This window comes from Eucyclogobius newberryi, unplaced genomic scaffold (assembly GCF_026437365.1).
Source record: "Eucyclogobius newberryi isolate DKJ021-1_F unplaced genomic scaffold, fEucNew1.0.hap1 SCAF_19, whole genome shotgun sequence".
In the NCBI taxonomy this organism is placed as follows: domain Eukaryota; kingdom Metazoa; phylum Chordata; class Actinopteri; order Gobiiformes; family Gobiidae; genus Eucyclogobius; species Eucyclogobius newberryi.
In genome coordinates, this window is record NW_027315823.1 from 7,653,166 (window position 1) to 7,669,822 (window position 16,657).

At 41.1% G+C, this 16,657-nt stretch overlaps 1 protein-coding gene across 1 annotated transcript; it reads left to right on the top strand.

Annotated features, from left to right (window-relative positions):
• The first annotated feature begins 220 nt into the window (after positions 1–220).
• inka2 (inka box actin regulator 2) lies at positions 221–16,148 on the top strand. Its single transcript, XM_072451596.1, has 2 exons — positions 221–324; positions 13,312–16,148. Exons 1-2 carry the CDS (start codon positions 253–255, stop codon positions 14,485–14,487), a joined length of 1,248 nt encoding a protein of 415 aa, XP_072307697.1. The 5' UTR covers positions 221–252; the 3' UTR covers positions 14,488–16,148.
• Positions 16,149–16,657: the final 509 nt, after the last annotated feature.

Sequence of the window (16,657 nt, forward strand, 5' to 3'; positions counted from 1 at the left end):
GTTTACCCTCCGCCCTCCGCGTCAGCAGCAGCAGCAGCAGCAGCAGCAGCAGCAGCAGCAGCAGCAGCAGCAGCAGCAGCAGCAGCAGCAGCAGCAGCAGCAGCAGCAGCAGCAGCAGCAGCAGCAGCAGCAGTCATGGTCGCGCGTGTAGAAGAGACACTGCTGTGAATTCGTCGATTTTTTTAATCTATTTATTTGTTATTATTGTTTGATTTGTGCGTGTTTGTGTGGGGGAACAAGACAACGACTATCATGGAGCGCCAGGTCTTCAAGCCGGAGAGCAAAAGCATGGACTCGTGTCTGAGGCGACTCAAACAGGAGGTGGTAAGTGACCCTTTTTTATTTTTTTTGTCAATCTATTGCTACTCCGGGGTGCAATAAGCCTCGGGGGGTCATGGGCACTCAACTTTCCACTCGCGATGTTGACAATTCAAATGTATCTGATTTTAAGTCGAATTTACGCACTATTTATAGCCTATTTCTGATTTATATAGTCGGGTTATGGGCCAATTCTTTGTAAAGCCACAGTAAGCATGAACAATCATATTAAACGCATGCATTGTACATACATAGAATAAGACATTTTTGGCAAGAAAGTTGTTGGTTTTTCTGTTATTATTTATGCTTTTCTGTTTGGTTCTTGGTCAGGACGCACACGTTTTGAATCCTCATAAGTGCTAAACGTTGTAGACCTTCTCAATTGTAACTAAATGTAGCTTTAAATTGTAATAATCTGTACTTAGGCAGCACATGCATTAACCCTGGGTCTGTGTGCACGTCCGGGCCAGATGTTTGCAGCTTAGAGCTTCCTCTGGTCATCGGACAGTCACAGCAAAAGAACCGTTCACTCTAATATGTGTGTAATGTATGTAAAGACAGTTTGGTTTGTAGATAAAGGCTTGTTAAACATTTTGGTATTGGATATAGATCGATCTGGACTAAGAAGTGGCTTAAGTTATCTCTTACTCATGTGGAAAACATAAAAAATCATGCAAAATCAGAACAGGATTGATATTATTATATAGATGCAGTCAAAACAGTAATAGTAGTATCAGTAGCAGTGGCAGAAAGTAACAAAGTACAAAAATTACATCTGTACTTTACTCATTTTTACAATGGATACTTTTACCTTTTACTTCACTACATTAGAAGTATTGGTACTTTCTACTCCATTACATTCTGGAAAAACACTGAAAAGTAAAAGGACTTTCTGAATGGTTTAATGGGTTTATCCAGCCTTGAGTTCAAGTTCAAGCTTTGAGCAAAGAAAATACATCTATATCAATAAAATTCACAAAAATACTGCATCAAAACCAGCGGATTTAATGCTTCAACAGCTCTCAAAATAAAAATACTTTGACTTTTTACTCTGAAAGTGCATTTTTAAACTTCAAAACGTTCACTTTCAGTATATTTCTGTATGTGCTACTTTTATTTGAGTGACTTTGTTGCCCCTGTAGCTGTTCTTTTAAATCAAGTAACAATACAAAGTACTTCTTCCACCACTGAGTACCAGCAGCAGTAGTAGTAGTAGTTGTGGCAATGACTGTGTACTACCCCGCAGCAGCCTAAACTGGTACACCAGCACATTTGGAAACCACTTCAAAGCTCTCCATTTTCCTCGCACCAGTGTGTTTTCTGAATGCAATCCATCCGCCATTCGTCTCGGAGTCGAAACCGATGCCAAACGAGCTGTTGGTAACTTAGTAGGAAGAAAAATGTAGCAGCACGTGCAGCATGTCGGGCGCGTCGAGACCAGCGGCGCAGATGGCGGTTCAAAAAGCACATGGCGTGGGCCCCCAAAGGTCGTTCCCTCACCGGAGCAAAGTACCGGACCCCAGCGAGGCCGTGGTACTTATCCGCATGTTCTATTGTAGTATCGTAATAGAGTCGTCGTAGTTGAGCTCCGTCTGCACCTGTGAACGCTGTAAGTCGGGAACAATGTGAGAAATGCGTGATTCAGAGGTCGCACCAGGCACTCGCCGCTCAGTCGCGTTTGAACTCGGGCGAATGATAATGAGCGACTGCAACCGCGGGTTTGTAAGAAGGAACAAAAGCTGTTAGTACTTAATTATTACATCAGGTTTGTATATTGGGTCACCTGGTCCTCAGAACACGCTCGAATGTAGACGTCTAGAAGGTCGTTTTCATGAATGACAAGTTAATTAACCGAGACACTTGCACTGAAAATGGGAAAAGTCTACCGGTAATTAGATCGGGGGAAACTAAATTATCCCTAAATACTTCTTATTAAACTATTACAGTAACCTAGGTGATTTTAGCACGCAGCCCCCTTTCAGGGCAGCTGAAAGAATGAATGAATGAATGAATAATGAGATCTATGTAGTGATGTCATAGGCTTTGTTGAACCTGTAAATTACAATTAAATTACAATTGTAAGGCACTTTTATTAGAAGTAGTTGTACCGGTAATAGTAGTAGAGGTAGAAGTGTTTGTAGAAGTAAAGGAACTGAAAATGAAATTGTGAAAAGGGGGAAAAAACATTCAAAAATATTAGTACTTAACGTTGCAGTGCCTTTTTTTCTAATGTCTAAGGAAGTAATTAAAGTGAGCGAGGAGATGTTGTTTGTTCTTGTTGCTGTAAAGATCATACGTTTAGCAAAGTGGTAATCCCGTCCCAAATGAATATCCACGCTAGATACTGCAGTTCTCATACACCGCTGTAGCCCTGTGTCAAATGTAAAGTCGACGAGCCTAATTACCCCCAAAAAGCTGCAGAGTGGCGTTTCAGAGTGTGATTTTGTGGTGGGTTTTTGTGGGTTAGTGTCAGATCGCACTTGTCCCGATGACCTTTGACCTCACGTGGTCCCAGGACATTACTCTACACTGCTTCTGTCCCGCCTCAACCTGCCCGCGGTGGTGACACTCGGCGCTCACGGATACGTTTCAAACCTGGAATGTACTACAGTATTCACTTTTATGCTCATGTTACTCGGGCCGAATGCGGTTTGTCAACACATGTTTAGCCCGACACCTCCGGGCATTCTGGGTAACTGTGTTTGTTTTTGTTGTGGTTGCCGGATGCCGGGGGATCCAGGCCTAACGCGCTTCAGTGTCCAGATTGTCCTAATCGTCCTAATAGTCCAACTTTGATTAAAATCTTGATTACCGTATTTACCGGACTTTAAGTTGCACCTTTTTTCATCGTTTTGGTCGGGGTGCGACTTATACTCCAGAGCGACTTGTATGTGATATTATTTATTATTTTCACACTGGCAACCACAAGAGGGCGCTGTAGGCTCTAAGCGACGCAGAAGAAGAATCTGCACTTCCTCTTCCTCTGGAGTTTGTGGAGTTGTTTAGAAGTGACACAGAGGAAGAAGAATTCAATGGATTTAGTGATTTGGGGTAAAACTGATGCTTTGGTAAACTTGTTAGCATGTTCTTTATGCTATAGTTATCTGAATAACTGTTAATATGTTACATTAACATACCAGACACTTACCACAGTTCTGTCTGTGCGTCATGTAGCTGAAGGTGTTAGCGTTAGCATACGTACACCTATTCACCATGTTCTCTAATCTGTTATTATTTTAAATTGCATTTCAAGATTAAATGTCTGTTCTTGGTCCTGGATTGTATCAAATACATTTCCCCCAAAAATGCGACTTATACTACAGTGCGACTTAAATATGTTTTTTTCTTCTCTATTATGCATTTTTGGGCTGGTGCGACTTATGCCTCCCGTAACCCAATCACCCAGCACCATGACATAGACTTCCCTCCACACTGCGCCCTGGTGGCCACATTAAATACAGGTCAGCCACTTCCCAAATGTAACCCCCAGTGTGACCCAAAGTAAACGACAGAAAAGTGCCAAAAAGCATGACCATTCAAAACACGCCCGGAAGAAGGCTATCATAAACGGATTAATGTTCATTGTATTAAATAAACCAAGGGATTAAGGACATCCCTGACTGTGCCCCGCCCAACTTTGCTCCAAACATGTTTTGTTGAATTGTTCCTTTACTGGTAGATGATTATTCAGTCGTATTTGCCGTTGGAACTAAGTATTTATCCATTGTGTTGTGTGGAAAATAATAATAATGAAGAATGCACAGCGATTAGTTGCCGTTTGTACTTTTGAATCTATCAGACGAGCTTTACCTGTCGGTCTGCTGTAAATTCCTCCTGTGGCAAAGATATTATTTCAAGTGCAGTTGTTTCAAAGTGTTGTTTGTAAAAGGCTTACGAGAAACGTCGAGACAAATAGCTTTAATCTAAGTCTGAGTCACGATTTGTTCAGGCGGACGGAGAACGGCAGGCTTGAAGTCGTTCCTGACACCGTGTGAAATCATCTCGTCGACGGCGGTCAAAGTTTCAGAACGGTCTATTATTTATGTCAAATATTAGCTTAAATCCTTTTGCACGTTGATGTATTTAACACTCAAGGCGACATGTCAAGGCCACACCAAAGTACGAAAGCGTGAGCTCATGACATTTGAGAATACGTTGGTTTTCTCGCACCAAATATCCTATCAATCATTACCATGTTAGTGAGAAAGTGAAATAGTCTGGCAGGTGAACTAAGGTGAACTGTACAACAAATTTTGAGTGTAAATCACAATTTTCACACCATTTTCGTCACCACCGGTGTATTCGAATAACATTGAGAGAAAACGGCGCGTGTTATATCTGTTGGAATGTGGAAAAAGTCCTCAAAATGTCACGTGTAAGCAGAAGAAACTCGTGAATTAATTGGTTCATACTAAAGGAGAGCAAACCTAACATACCTAACATAAAACCTAACCTAACATAAAACTAATGGGTGTTCTCAGTCTGCAATATGAAAATAACAGGTCAATTATCGTGATTATTCAGGTCACAAAATAATCGTAAGAACTAATGACGAGTGTGACGAGTTTAGACGCAAAGTTAATCTGGACTCTAAAAAGTACACCTGAACGTACAGTGACATACAGTTTTATGAAGGCCACGTGACTTTGGAAGGTTAATGTATTAGAATGAAAGGAAATAAAGGGTTTCACATTTGTTTTGTTATGCGTCAATGATCGCCAATAATCGTTAAACCGTAATGTTTCTCGTCACAATAATCGTAAAACTGAAATGTTATATTGCGACATTCCTAGTGGCAGGTGACATGGGAGTGAAGACTAGCGTTAAAGCAGTCCCAGAGTTGTAAATAGAGACTCTTAGAAGTTTATTTACAACCAGCGCAGGACCAGGACACAGGAATGATCTCTCTCGGTAGAATTGCCCTTCCAAGCCTGCCATTGTCCGATGTATTACAACCTATGAAGCTCGTCCTAGATAGAACTATATCCACAAAGAACTGTCAACAGGGACAGTACTGGAGGTGCGCAACGGATATTGACAAAATGAATATCCTTATATCCTGATCATGGCTTTCAATGTATAAGACAACTACCCACAAGTGCAGGAGTATCATTTTATACCCTTGTCTGGACATTTACAATATGCCGTATTTTCCGGACTATAAGTCGCACCAGCCAAAAAATGCATAGTAGAGAAGAAAAAAAACATATATAAGTCGCACTGGAGTATGAAATGCATGAAAATAACAAACAATATCACATATAAGTCGCTCTGGAGTATAAGTATATAAGTATAAATATATGAGCATAAATTGCAACCCAACCAAAACTATGAAAAAAGGTGCAATTTATAGTCAGGTAAATACATTATGCTTGTTACACTTTTATCTGATGAGCTCAGTTTGCATTTTGTATAATTTTTAGAATTATTATTATTTATTATTATTTATGATTTATTATTATTCATTATTATTTATTATTGTTTATTATTGTTTATTATTTATTAGTCTTTATTAGTATTTATCTGTATTTATTAATTATTATTAACAGCACAATGATCAAATGGTGCATGTTTTTAAAGCATAATTTACAATATTTTCTGATTCACTGTATTGCCCTCTACCAGCTTCAGACTTGTGTAGTTGTGTAAAAACGTTTAGGCTCGCTGCTCTGCACATGCACGAGACATTATGACCACCAATAATAATAATAATACTTGACAATGGATGGCTGTGTAAACCTGTTTGGCTCCCTCCGGGCGGCCCCCTTCTTCCTTCCCTCAGCTATAATAAGACAAGTGTGGCTGGCGTGGGCGCTCATTGTGTTCACGTTAACCTCTGTACAAAGTCGCTTTAATATGCGCCTGGATGAAATCACGGCCCAGTTTGACAAAGCCCAGGTTTGTGCGGGATTTATAGTTTCTAAGGATGGGCGTGTGTTTGTGTGGTGGCGCTGTCGTGGCAACCCGCCGTCGTAGTGTTATTGTCAGTCCCTCCTAGTTTAGGGGATGTTTTCTAATCTGATTGTGTTCTTTAACTGTTTTAAACCGCAAAAGACTGAACAAAATATTATATAATAAACTTGGGTACCGCTTTATAATAACTACACCTTAATTTGCCTTAACAAAGCGTGAACAAAGACTTAATTGATGATGATCATATAGTTTATTAAGCATGGTTTATTTTAGTAACTTCATAATTGAGGTTAGGATTAGGGTTTGGAATTAGGGTTAGAGTGTTAGTTAAATTAAGTCTTTGTTCATGCTTTATTAAGGCAGGAATAGGTGTAGTTATAGTTGTAGTTATGTTAAGTGTTCAGTGTATTGTTCAGTGTATTGTTTCAAATAATGGTGCAAAGCAGTGATATTTCTGCACTTGTTCTTGCACTTTTTTTTGTCTACAATTTCTTCACGTTTTGTGCAAAATTTGAACCTTAACAATGACATTTGCACGTATGTTTTAGCACATTTCTGATGGATTTTCAAACTATTGTTATGATAATTACAATCTGATGATTTAAAACCTGCAGGCTCCAAAAGTGAGTTGTTGTTTGGACATGAAATTACTTTTTGTCTGGCTCATCATCGTGGAAGTACGCCCCATTTAGTCCACGGTTTCCGTAACCGGCCTTGAACGAATCTGAACACGCTTGGCAATTTCTCGAAACCCTTCTCTGCGTGCTATTTGGACTTAATGACGCACAACAACAACAAAAAAAGCCACAATTAAAGTTTGAGATGTAACTTAGCATTGGCATGAGTCAGAAGTGTGCAGAGCTTCATCCTGGCACCTCAGACGAGATCAAACCCACGTCCTGCGCGGAATGAGTCTGTAGCTTCAATTCGTTCTGGTGTGAAATGATGAGAGGGGGGCGCAGCCTGTAATCTGCCATACCAACGTCAGCCCCCACCGGATAATTAGCCGTGCACTTTCGCTGCCCACACGCAAAGGAACTGACGTCAGCCGCTGTTTATCAAGCGCCCATCACGGATTTGGCGTCTCCAAATATCATCTGTCACTCCTGTCTTCATGCCTCTCTGTCTTCAGCTCTCATCCAGCTCTGGAGACCGCCAGGGATTCTTCCTCTGCTTAGTAATTGACAGAAATGGTTTGCAAAGATAGAAAACAAAAAGCTCTTGGACTGTTGAGAGTATACGGTGTCATGTATTTCTGAAAAACTAGATGAATTGGAATTTGTAATAATTACAACGCGATTATAGAGCGCTAGGTGAAATATGGAAGAGGCTCAATGCATACTAGATTTATCATATTTTCTCTCGAGGTATTTGTTTTATCTATGGCAGGTTCTGTGTTTTTCAAGAACATTTTACGCAGCCAGTTACGATTGGAAAACGGCTATGAATAGCAGCTTTGAGGTTGTTCAATTTATGCCTTTAGAGGGGCTAGAATTGTGAACGCAAGCTTCGTGAAAATGTAGACAGCACGGTCAGTTAAACACAGTTGATCCTTAATAATTTCACAGAGTTTAATACAAACGTAGTAACATCGTGCTTTTCTCCTGGTGACCTGCACGTATTTTCTCCCTCAAAGAGCGTGTTTTAACCCTCACCACTGTTGTTTATTTCCTCCATCTCCGGATCTGCCATTTACGACCCCTAAAAAGTCCTGGGGCAGATTCACGCACACACGACTCCTCTGTGAAAGCCCTTGCCTCTCTTAGTCATGCCCTTGACCTGCACAAACCCCCATTCATTTCAATTAGAAGTGCAGGGCAACGTTGTGTACTGTAGCCACCACTGACCAGGCTCCCTCTAAACAGGAAGGCTATTTGGGTGTGCTAAACCTGGCTTGGCTATTTCCTTTCCGACCGATAAAGTATGAATGGTCTGTATTTTCCCCATGGTGCTTGTTTATCTGTTTATCCCTGATATAATAATGACGTATTTTACATACAAACTTGTAAACGCACAGGGACTTCATTTAGACGTGGCATGTGCAGACTTGAGGCGTGAGGCGTTCTGCTTTGCTCTCTGATTTTATTTTCGTGACCAAAGCTGATAATAACAAGGCCACACTGACAGCAGGGCCCTGTATCTGACTAGACGGCACACTTTATTTATACCCTTGTATGTTATACGGTGCCTTGAGGAGCATCGACATACACCAAAACTAGCAACTATCACTGTTGTAAGTTCTGTGTGTTGTCTATTTTGCATTTATTAAAGGATTTACAATAAGAATATAAAAAAAAAATGTAAATTATGTGCCATCCATCACATATCTATAGGCACAGTTTAGCACATTTCTGATCAGCATGAGTATAAATGAATAAATAATCCCCATAAATACCAATACCGTATTTTCCGGACTATAAGTCGCACCTTTTTTCATAGTTTTGACCCGGGGTGCGACTTATACTTATATCTATGCTTATATTCTTATACTTATACTCCGGAGTGACTAATTATGTGATATTATTTGTTATTTTCACACTTGCAACCGCATTTCATTCTCCAGTGCAACTTATATATGTTTTTTTTCTTCTCTATTGTGAATTTTCTGGCTGGTGCGACTTATATAGAAAAATGCGATATATATATTTTGTCGATATCGCCCAACTATAAAAAGGACCATATACTCAATTGGCACGAACAATATTAATCATGTAACTTCCAACTTTTTTGAGCTTTTAAGTAATCCTGTATATTTAGTCAATCTTCTTCCCTCGAGCTCCGAACGCTTGGTATCTTTCTGATTGCTAGTCGCTCTTGTTGTTAACCTCACGTATACATTGGATATCTATTGCTTCTCTTCTTATTCAAGTGGTCATTTCTAGCTCTTCAAATTCACTCTCGCTCTCTCACACAGACCCATTATAAGTTCAAGCAACGACCCACTTGAATACATATAACTTGGCCTCTACTCAGCGATAGGTCAAGATCACCGCCCATTGTTCATTTTGCTTTGAAGTATGCTAGCGCTAATTGGTAATTGTGTCTGGGCGGCCGACTTTGCTGTAGTAGAGGGTCCGGGGGATTGGACACAGTTTGGTGGGCTAATCCTTTTCATACCGACAACCACTTTTTAAATTTGGTTTGCTCATTGAAGCATTTCTGCACTTTCTTCATATTCTAATCAGGCATAACATTATTACCAAGGGCACACTGAGGATTGAAGCAGTTTATTTAATCAGACTAAATATAGTCGCCGCTGTTGTCAAGATTCCTGAGGTTCGCAGTGAAGGAATTTTACCACTGAAATGATGAATCTGGTGAAGATTAATGAACTAAAATAGACACGGTGGAGCACTTTCGGATTACCAGATTATGATTATGTCAGAATGAAGTGTTTGAGGGCTGAACGAATACTCGCGATGTTCCTGAGAAGCGTTGTAATTAGATTTGCGATTGATGTTTTTTTAATAGTTCAAACACGTCCAGTTCAGTCGATTAAACAGTAAGAAGCTGCTCGTTGCTAGTGTTTTTGAACATACCAAAAAGCTCAAAAAGTCAGTTCAGCATAGAGCTTTGAATAAACTTAAAACATTACCGCCGCTCTGTTTCTAAACTATTCCCTGCAGTCTTAATTTCACTCGAATCATCTTTAAAGTCATTATTAATTTAAACAAGTCAGGCGTTTTCTTTCACATCCACGTTTTATTAACCAAGACCCCGGGGTGCTCTGTGTCTGCCGTAATGAGAGCTCAGCTGATTAGCACCATCTCTAAGCCCGGCATCTCATGAACCACATCTGTGTCCAACTAAGTCTTCGTTTAAAAAGACTGCACTGGATAGTAGAGGATGACATATTTAGGTCACAGTGTTTTAAAGTGGCGAAGCTGCCGTGCCTTGGGTTATTTGGGCTGGTGAAGGTGCAGTAATAGTTTGCACTTGAGTTAAATCTCTTGGGCACCGTGTGAATTATTGATAGTATCTCAAAATAGAAATGCCAACCAGTGGATTCTCCAGAACTGTACAGTGGTTAATGCAATGTCCATCGAGACCTACGGTATTTTCCCATATGTTATACAGGCTAAACATTTACCTTTGACTGTAAAAGTGATTAGTGTTTAGTATATCAGTAGTAGAGGATGAGTAACAATTATACATATGATACTGTCATGTGGCTGAGTAAAAAAAGATTGAATTTCTTTCTTGAAGTTGCTTGACATTCCTTTTCTAATTGTAGAAAAGATTGCGTTGTTAACAAAAACATGAAACAAACTTTACAAATACGATAATGAAATAACTACAAGCAAAGCAAATGCACGAGAACAGTTGCGTGCAAAAGTGAAAAGAGGCTGCTTTTGGAGAGCTTGTGCAAACAGGTGTCTGTCATTCAGACTGTAAGAGGGTCTAAGCTCTGTGGGAGATGAAATTTCCCAAAACACATCTAATGCATTCAGTGTGAGTGTGGTAATCCCACAGATCCTGCCGACACAACGCCAATTGTAGCAGTGATACAGATCTGCGCTGTTGTGCCGTCAGGGGCATTGTTGACTTTTGATGTGGAGAAGGTAAAACAGGATTAGCCGTGTGAGCTGTAATGATGTCAGGGATATGGGGAAGGGCGGTAGGAGGGAAGGAATGGGCCTGGCAGTAATTGCGTCTAACTCGACAGGCTAATTTAGAGATCCAAAGTGTGGCTTTTGTGGGCAACATGTGCAGAGATAGGCTTATTAAGTGAGGCTGTTCACGCCCCTGCGCTCCTGCTCAACCATATGCTGCAGTGGAGAAAATGTACTTGTATGCACATGAGAGGTGTAGCAATTAATAAAGACGTACCAGGATTTCCAGGAAATTGTTTTGTTTTAGCAGATTTGAATATAGTACATAACTCAGTGAGTAATTCATCAAAACCTTTTTTCCTATTTGAAAAATGTATTTGTCACTCACTTATTTATTTAATATTTTATCTTTATCATGTTCCAGACATTGCTTTCTTCATAGGAGATACTGTGTAACTCTCTTCATTGTGATTTATTTGACCAATGTTCTAAATTCATATTTCAAATACAAGGAAAACATTGTGCAAGGAAGATCCGCATTGCTCTGACTATAATGACTAAAGTCACAGTGTATGCTACTCAAAAAGCTATATACTATATGTATATTGCATATTTATATTTCGTTAATGCTCAACAGATTGGACAATGGACATATTTATTTCCAGCACATCTATCTCTCACAGAGCTTATCATTTTTTATTGCGTCGTCTGCGTCAGTTGTCTTTTGCTGCTACTTTTCCCACCGAGAGGTCAATCAGTGCTCCCCCAAGATTAAGTATCATCCATTACTGCTACTGCTACTAGTACTACTACTACTTCTGCTACTACTACTGCTACCCAACACCCCGACCCATTTCCTCCTCATATGGTATTATATTTGGTTTTATGTAATTGAATCTATCAAGAGACCCCTCTCCGACATCCAAACATATGGCTTGGGACCCCCGCTTCATACACCCACACAAACATTATCCCCTCCTCACGGGCCCCTGTACACCCGGCTGACTCTCACTGCTGTCTCATTGTCAATGCCTTTCCGCTTGACTGGTCCGGCCCCCCCCTCACCCTGACCCATCTCTTACATTTGGGGATTAAAGTCTAGACGGGTGCTCCTGATTGGTTGTTAGGGGTCAAATAGCCCCCCGTCATTGGTGGAAAATACATAAAGAGGCAGGCTGTGTGCTAGGTTTGAAAGGTAGGAGACAGTGAGAGATTCAGGTGGAGAATATCAATAAGGCTGGATCTACTGCTGGGGTTTCCTTCTGCAAGGTAGGAGTTGTATTTCAGTGTTGGATGCATTTTGATATGTGTAAAACAAATTGTGGTTGTAGATCAAGATTTCTGTCAGGGGCAAAATTATTGATAGTTCATGGATAGTACAGCCCCAGGGAACTAGTGTTTGAATTGTTTGCACACTTTGCTCCACAACACGTTTCCCACTCGTTTTGGCACTTGTCTTTGAATGATGGGCCTTTATTGCAGATGGATTGCACAATGCATCAGTGATTACATGGCTGAAAATAGACATGGAATTGTGTTAGTTCAAGTAGCAACCGTCATTCAGTAAACCATTGTTCAACCGTTTAATTGTGTAATTATTGTACTGACTTGAGTAGAAAGAGAACTAAATATTTTTGTACTATGGAACACTCCTGGACGAATTAGGGATTACACTGATTTGTACTGACGTTTTACAGCATTAGACGGAAAATATTGAGACATGTTTTGTAGGTTTGGGATTTTATTGGTTAAAGTTTCAATCAAATCCGAATTTCATTGTGACATTTTAGGATTAAAAGACGGAATATATTTGAAAGATACAAAAACTGTGAAAAAAAACGTGAAATAGGACTTATTAAAAAAAATAAAAATAATGATTAATATCTGTAATAGAAGCATTTTAAAAGTATTAATCATCGTATGGATTTTCTCATTAAAGTCTTGAGTAATCCTCGGTGACGGCAACCCTGCTGTGTGACATGATTGAAAGTGTGGGTCAAAAGCAGGTTTAAATCAGGTCCGAACGAGCTGAAGCAGAGGTCAAGTAGATGTCTGGAGGCGTTTTGTCTGCCTTGAGGAGAAGATGTCACATGACACAGGCTCTTTAAGAGATGAGAGAGGAGCAGAATAAAAGGAGAGGCTATGATTACTGCCACTGCACAGATCCCCATAACAAAGAACTCCAAAAGAGAGCTGAAGGAGAAAAGGAAAAGGGGGACTAAGATGGGAAGATTACATAAAGTAGGAAAAAGCGTGAAGCCTTGGTCTATTCTGCAGCTGTCATTCTTTGGATCCTCCCTCACAGCCGGCCATATGGGACTCCAGCATGTCATCCGAAACTAGGTCACGTGACTCATAATCAAACAACAAGGTAGAATGATGCAGAGGAGAGCTAGAGAGAGACAAATTGAATTGGGATATCACAAAAAAGGGGCGGGTGTCTTTCAGTTTTGATGGATCGGTTCTCGCTGATCACGCGGATGCTTTAGCCTTCCGATCTGACTTTCATCTCTGTGTGTCGTTGCAGTTGTCGATGAAAGAAGCCGGAGATGGCCTACACGCTCAGATGAACTCGATGATGGGAGCGCTGCAAGAACTCAAGCTCCTCCAGGTCCAGACCGCCCTCGAAAGCCTCGACATCGCCGGACGCCCCGTCAATCGTGGGATACCGCACCGTACGGACATCGGGTCGGACCGCAGCGTACCGCCGGAAGCTAACCCGAGTCCGGCGCCAAGTCTGCAGAGCCGAAACACGACGATGAGCCGAGAGAGTAACTGCACGTCCCAAAGCGGAAGCAGCATGGGGACCTCAAGCACGTCGTCGTCGAGCTTTGAGTCCGACAGCGATAGTAGCAGAAGCTCAAGGAGTGCAAATAACCAAGAGGCTGTTCCAAAACGCTGGTCGGGATACGCAGCTCCCCAAGTGGACTTTTGTGGGCCGACTGTTGGAAACCCCCCACCTGAGCCAAATTCGCAACCTCAAGGCCAACGCCGCTCCCAAGTTGTGGATCTTCCTGGTATTTTGTACAGTCTTTCTAAAGAAGGACCATCTATGGACAGTGAATGCAACCAGGACAACACGGACGACGACGCGAGCGACTGGACGTCATCGCTTATGAACCAGTGTCGCAACCGCCAACCTCTCGTTTTGGGTGATAACGTTTTCGCAGATCTCGTGGGGAACTGGCTGGACCTTCCCGAAGTGGAGAGAGATGACACGGGAGAAGACGAGATGATGACGGAGGACGCGAAGAACGGGAACGGTATGCCGAATAAACTCGACAGTCAGCAGATGCGCCTGAGTCGGTCTCAGGAGTTTTGCCGGAAGTTCACGCTCACGACTAACATTTTTAAGAAGTTCCTACGCGGCGTACGCCCCGATAGAGACAAGCTGTTGAAAGAGCGACCAGGTTGGCCCGAGATGTCAGAGGGTGATTTGTTCAAAAGGCCAAAGAAAGGGGGGACTAAAGGGTCCAAGGGCAGCTTCTACTTACCATTCTGGGCAAACGGACAGCAGGGCAAAGGTAGGCCGTGCCCGAATCTGAACGAAGTCGAGCGGCAACAACTTCAACAACAACAGAGCTTCCCCCAGTGTCATCAGCAGCCTTTCCCTGGGATTTATCTGGACAGTAGACAGCCACAGACCGCTGCCGTGGACAGAATGCAGCCCTTGTTTGACTACAACACAGCTGTCTGGGTCTGACACTGCCAAACAGACTAACTGAGTGAGTGACTGGGGAACAGGTGCAGGAGACTTCACTGAACTGAATGGTTGAACTTGTCTCCCACATATTCACCAATAGACTTTATCAGTGACTTTTCTGTCTGACAATCGGCAAACCTAAACCTCACCTACGTACATCGTGTGTGTGTGTGTGTGTGTGTGAAGATTTATGTTGCAGCTTTTTTGTAATCATGAAATGAGCGATGAATCTGACTGGAAATGGAAGATTACTTTCTAAACGACATCCTGAGAATGTCTTGATGCTACAAGTCTTTTTCACACGGGGACAGTTACGAGGAGTGTGGGGGTCAGTTCTCCCAATGCAACGACAATTTTTTCAACAACAGCTTGGCCTATACAGCATGAATCCACCTTTCCAAATAGCATCTTAATGGCAGCTAAATAATTTACCAAAGATGGTTTTATGCCTGATATAGCCTTTGCTTTATTTAGATTTGTTAGAATGTCAAAAGTTGGAATTGTTTCATCATTAGCACAATGTTTATTTGAACGTTATCTGACTCCCAGTCCAGCAAAGGGCATAAACCTCCACGCTATCACACAGGACGTCTCTCATATGTCACGTTTCCATCTATGAATAGATCACCAACTGTTACATTGCGCGGTTACTGTTGTCTAAAAGTCATACTAACAACAGCTGATATTCAACGCACTGCCGCACAAATTGTCGATGAGCTTCCCGTTTGCTTCCGGTTGCCGCGATCGACCCGTCAACTCGGTTCTTCTTACTCAGGGCACCAGTGTTATCCGTCGATATTATAGGGGCCAAAAACGGTCTCGGTCCAGTTTCTCTTATCGGCCATTTTTGAACTAGCCGTCACATCACACATTTTCACTCAGCTCGGCACATGTTGAGTCAACGGTCAGTCCTCCCGGTGCAAAGGGACACAGCCATCTGCTCCGGAGATGTTCTGTCAAAGAGACAACTTTCTGGGTTAATCCATCGAATAATGAACACACTCAATTATGGTAATGATTTCAGGCTGTACATAGAGGTAGATACATGAGCGCTGGCTGTCGTGAATCAGGTAGAACGCATTGCACAGGAGATTGTACATATCAGACAGACCGCAATAACAATCGTTGGGAGTATTATCACTTTGCATGACTCACATTGTGCACAGCTAAATGTATCACCAGTATAAACAAAGCCACATGTTTTATAGCTACATTTCTCTCATTTAAGCATCGGCGCAGTTAAAATACAGGGACATATTGGTTGCGAGAGGACCACTTTGCAAGGACAATCCAATGCTGTAACATTTAATCAAAGCCAAACACTTTGTGACCAATAAACTTTGGAATTAGACACAGTTCTTCTGAGAGTCTTGGGCAGCAAATACATATGGTGTTTTCTCGTTATTCAGGTCAAACACAGGCCAGAGGGTCCAACACAACACAGGCTTTTTCTGCCATAAGGTGCAGAGATGTCATATCACAGTGTATGTATGTATGTAAAAGTAATAATATTATTTCTTATATATTTACTGGTGTGTGTTAATTATTCTGCATTGTTTGATATTTTGTATTTGAGGTTCTGAGAATCTCCAGCTGTGATTTTGTGTCATGTGCACTGTAAAGATAAATATTTGTAAATTAAATCTGTTTTGTGATACAGATTCTGTCTTTGTTTTTAATCCACAAACGTGATTATCACTAAAAAGAACATGCAGCATTAATAAACATAGGGTATGCTAGAAAATGTCTGTCCCATTTTATTTGGTATTTTTACACAATACACTGCAAATTCACATCACAGAATTCACATATAACAATAAAAAATAAATACTATTGTAAGCAATGATCCAGAACAGTATATTTTATTTTATTTAATAGCCATTATTCATTATATTAGTAGCCATTACCACAACAGCTTCACCGTGTACTTGTACATTCACAATGTATTGACAGAATATAGTTAGATAACCAAACAACACAATGTTCACAAGCTATTTGCATGAATATGGTACTTATTGTCCAGCTTTTACCATATCTAATTGAAGAATTAATTTGTCATGACACAACCACTATAAAGTTGAATCTTTTCAGTAATTCAACTTAAATTATTTGACACACCTTGAATACCATAGCCTTCACTGTAAATGAAATAGCCATGCTTTATAAACCA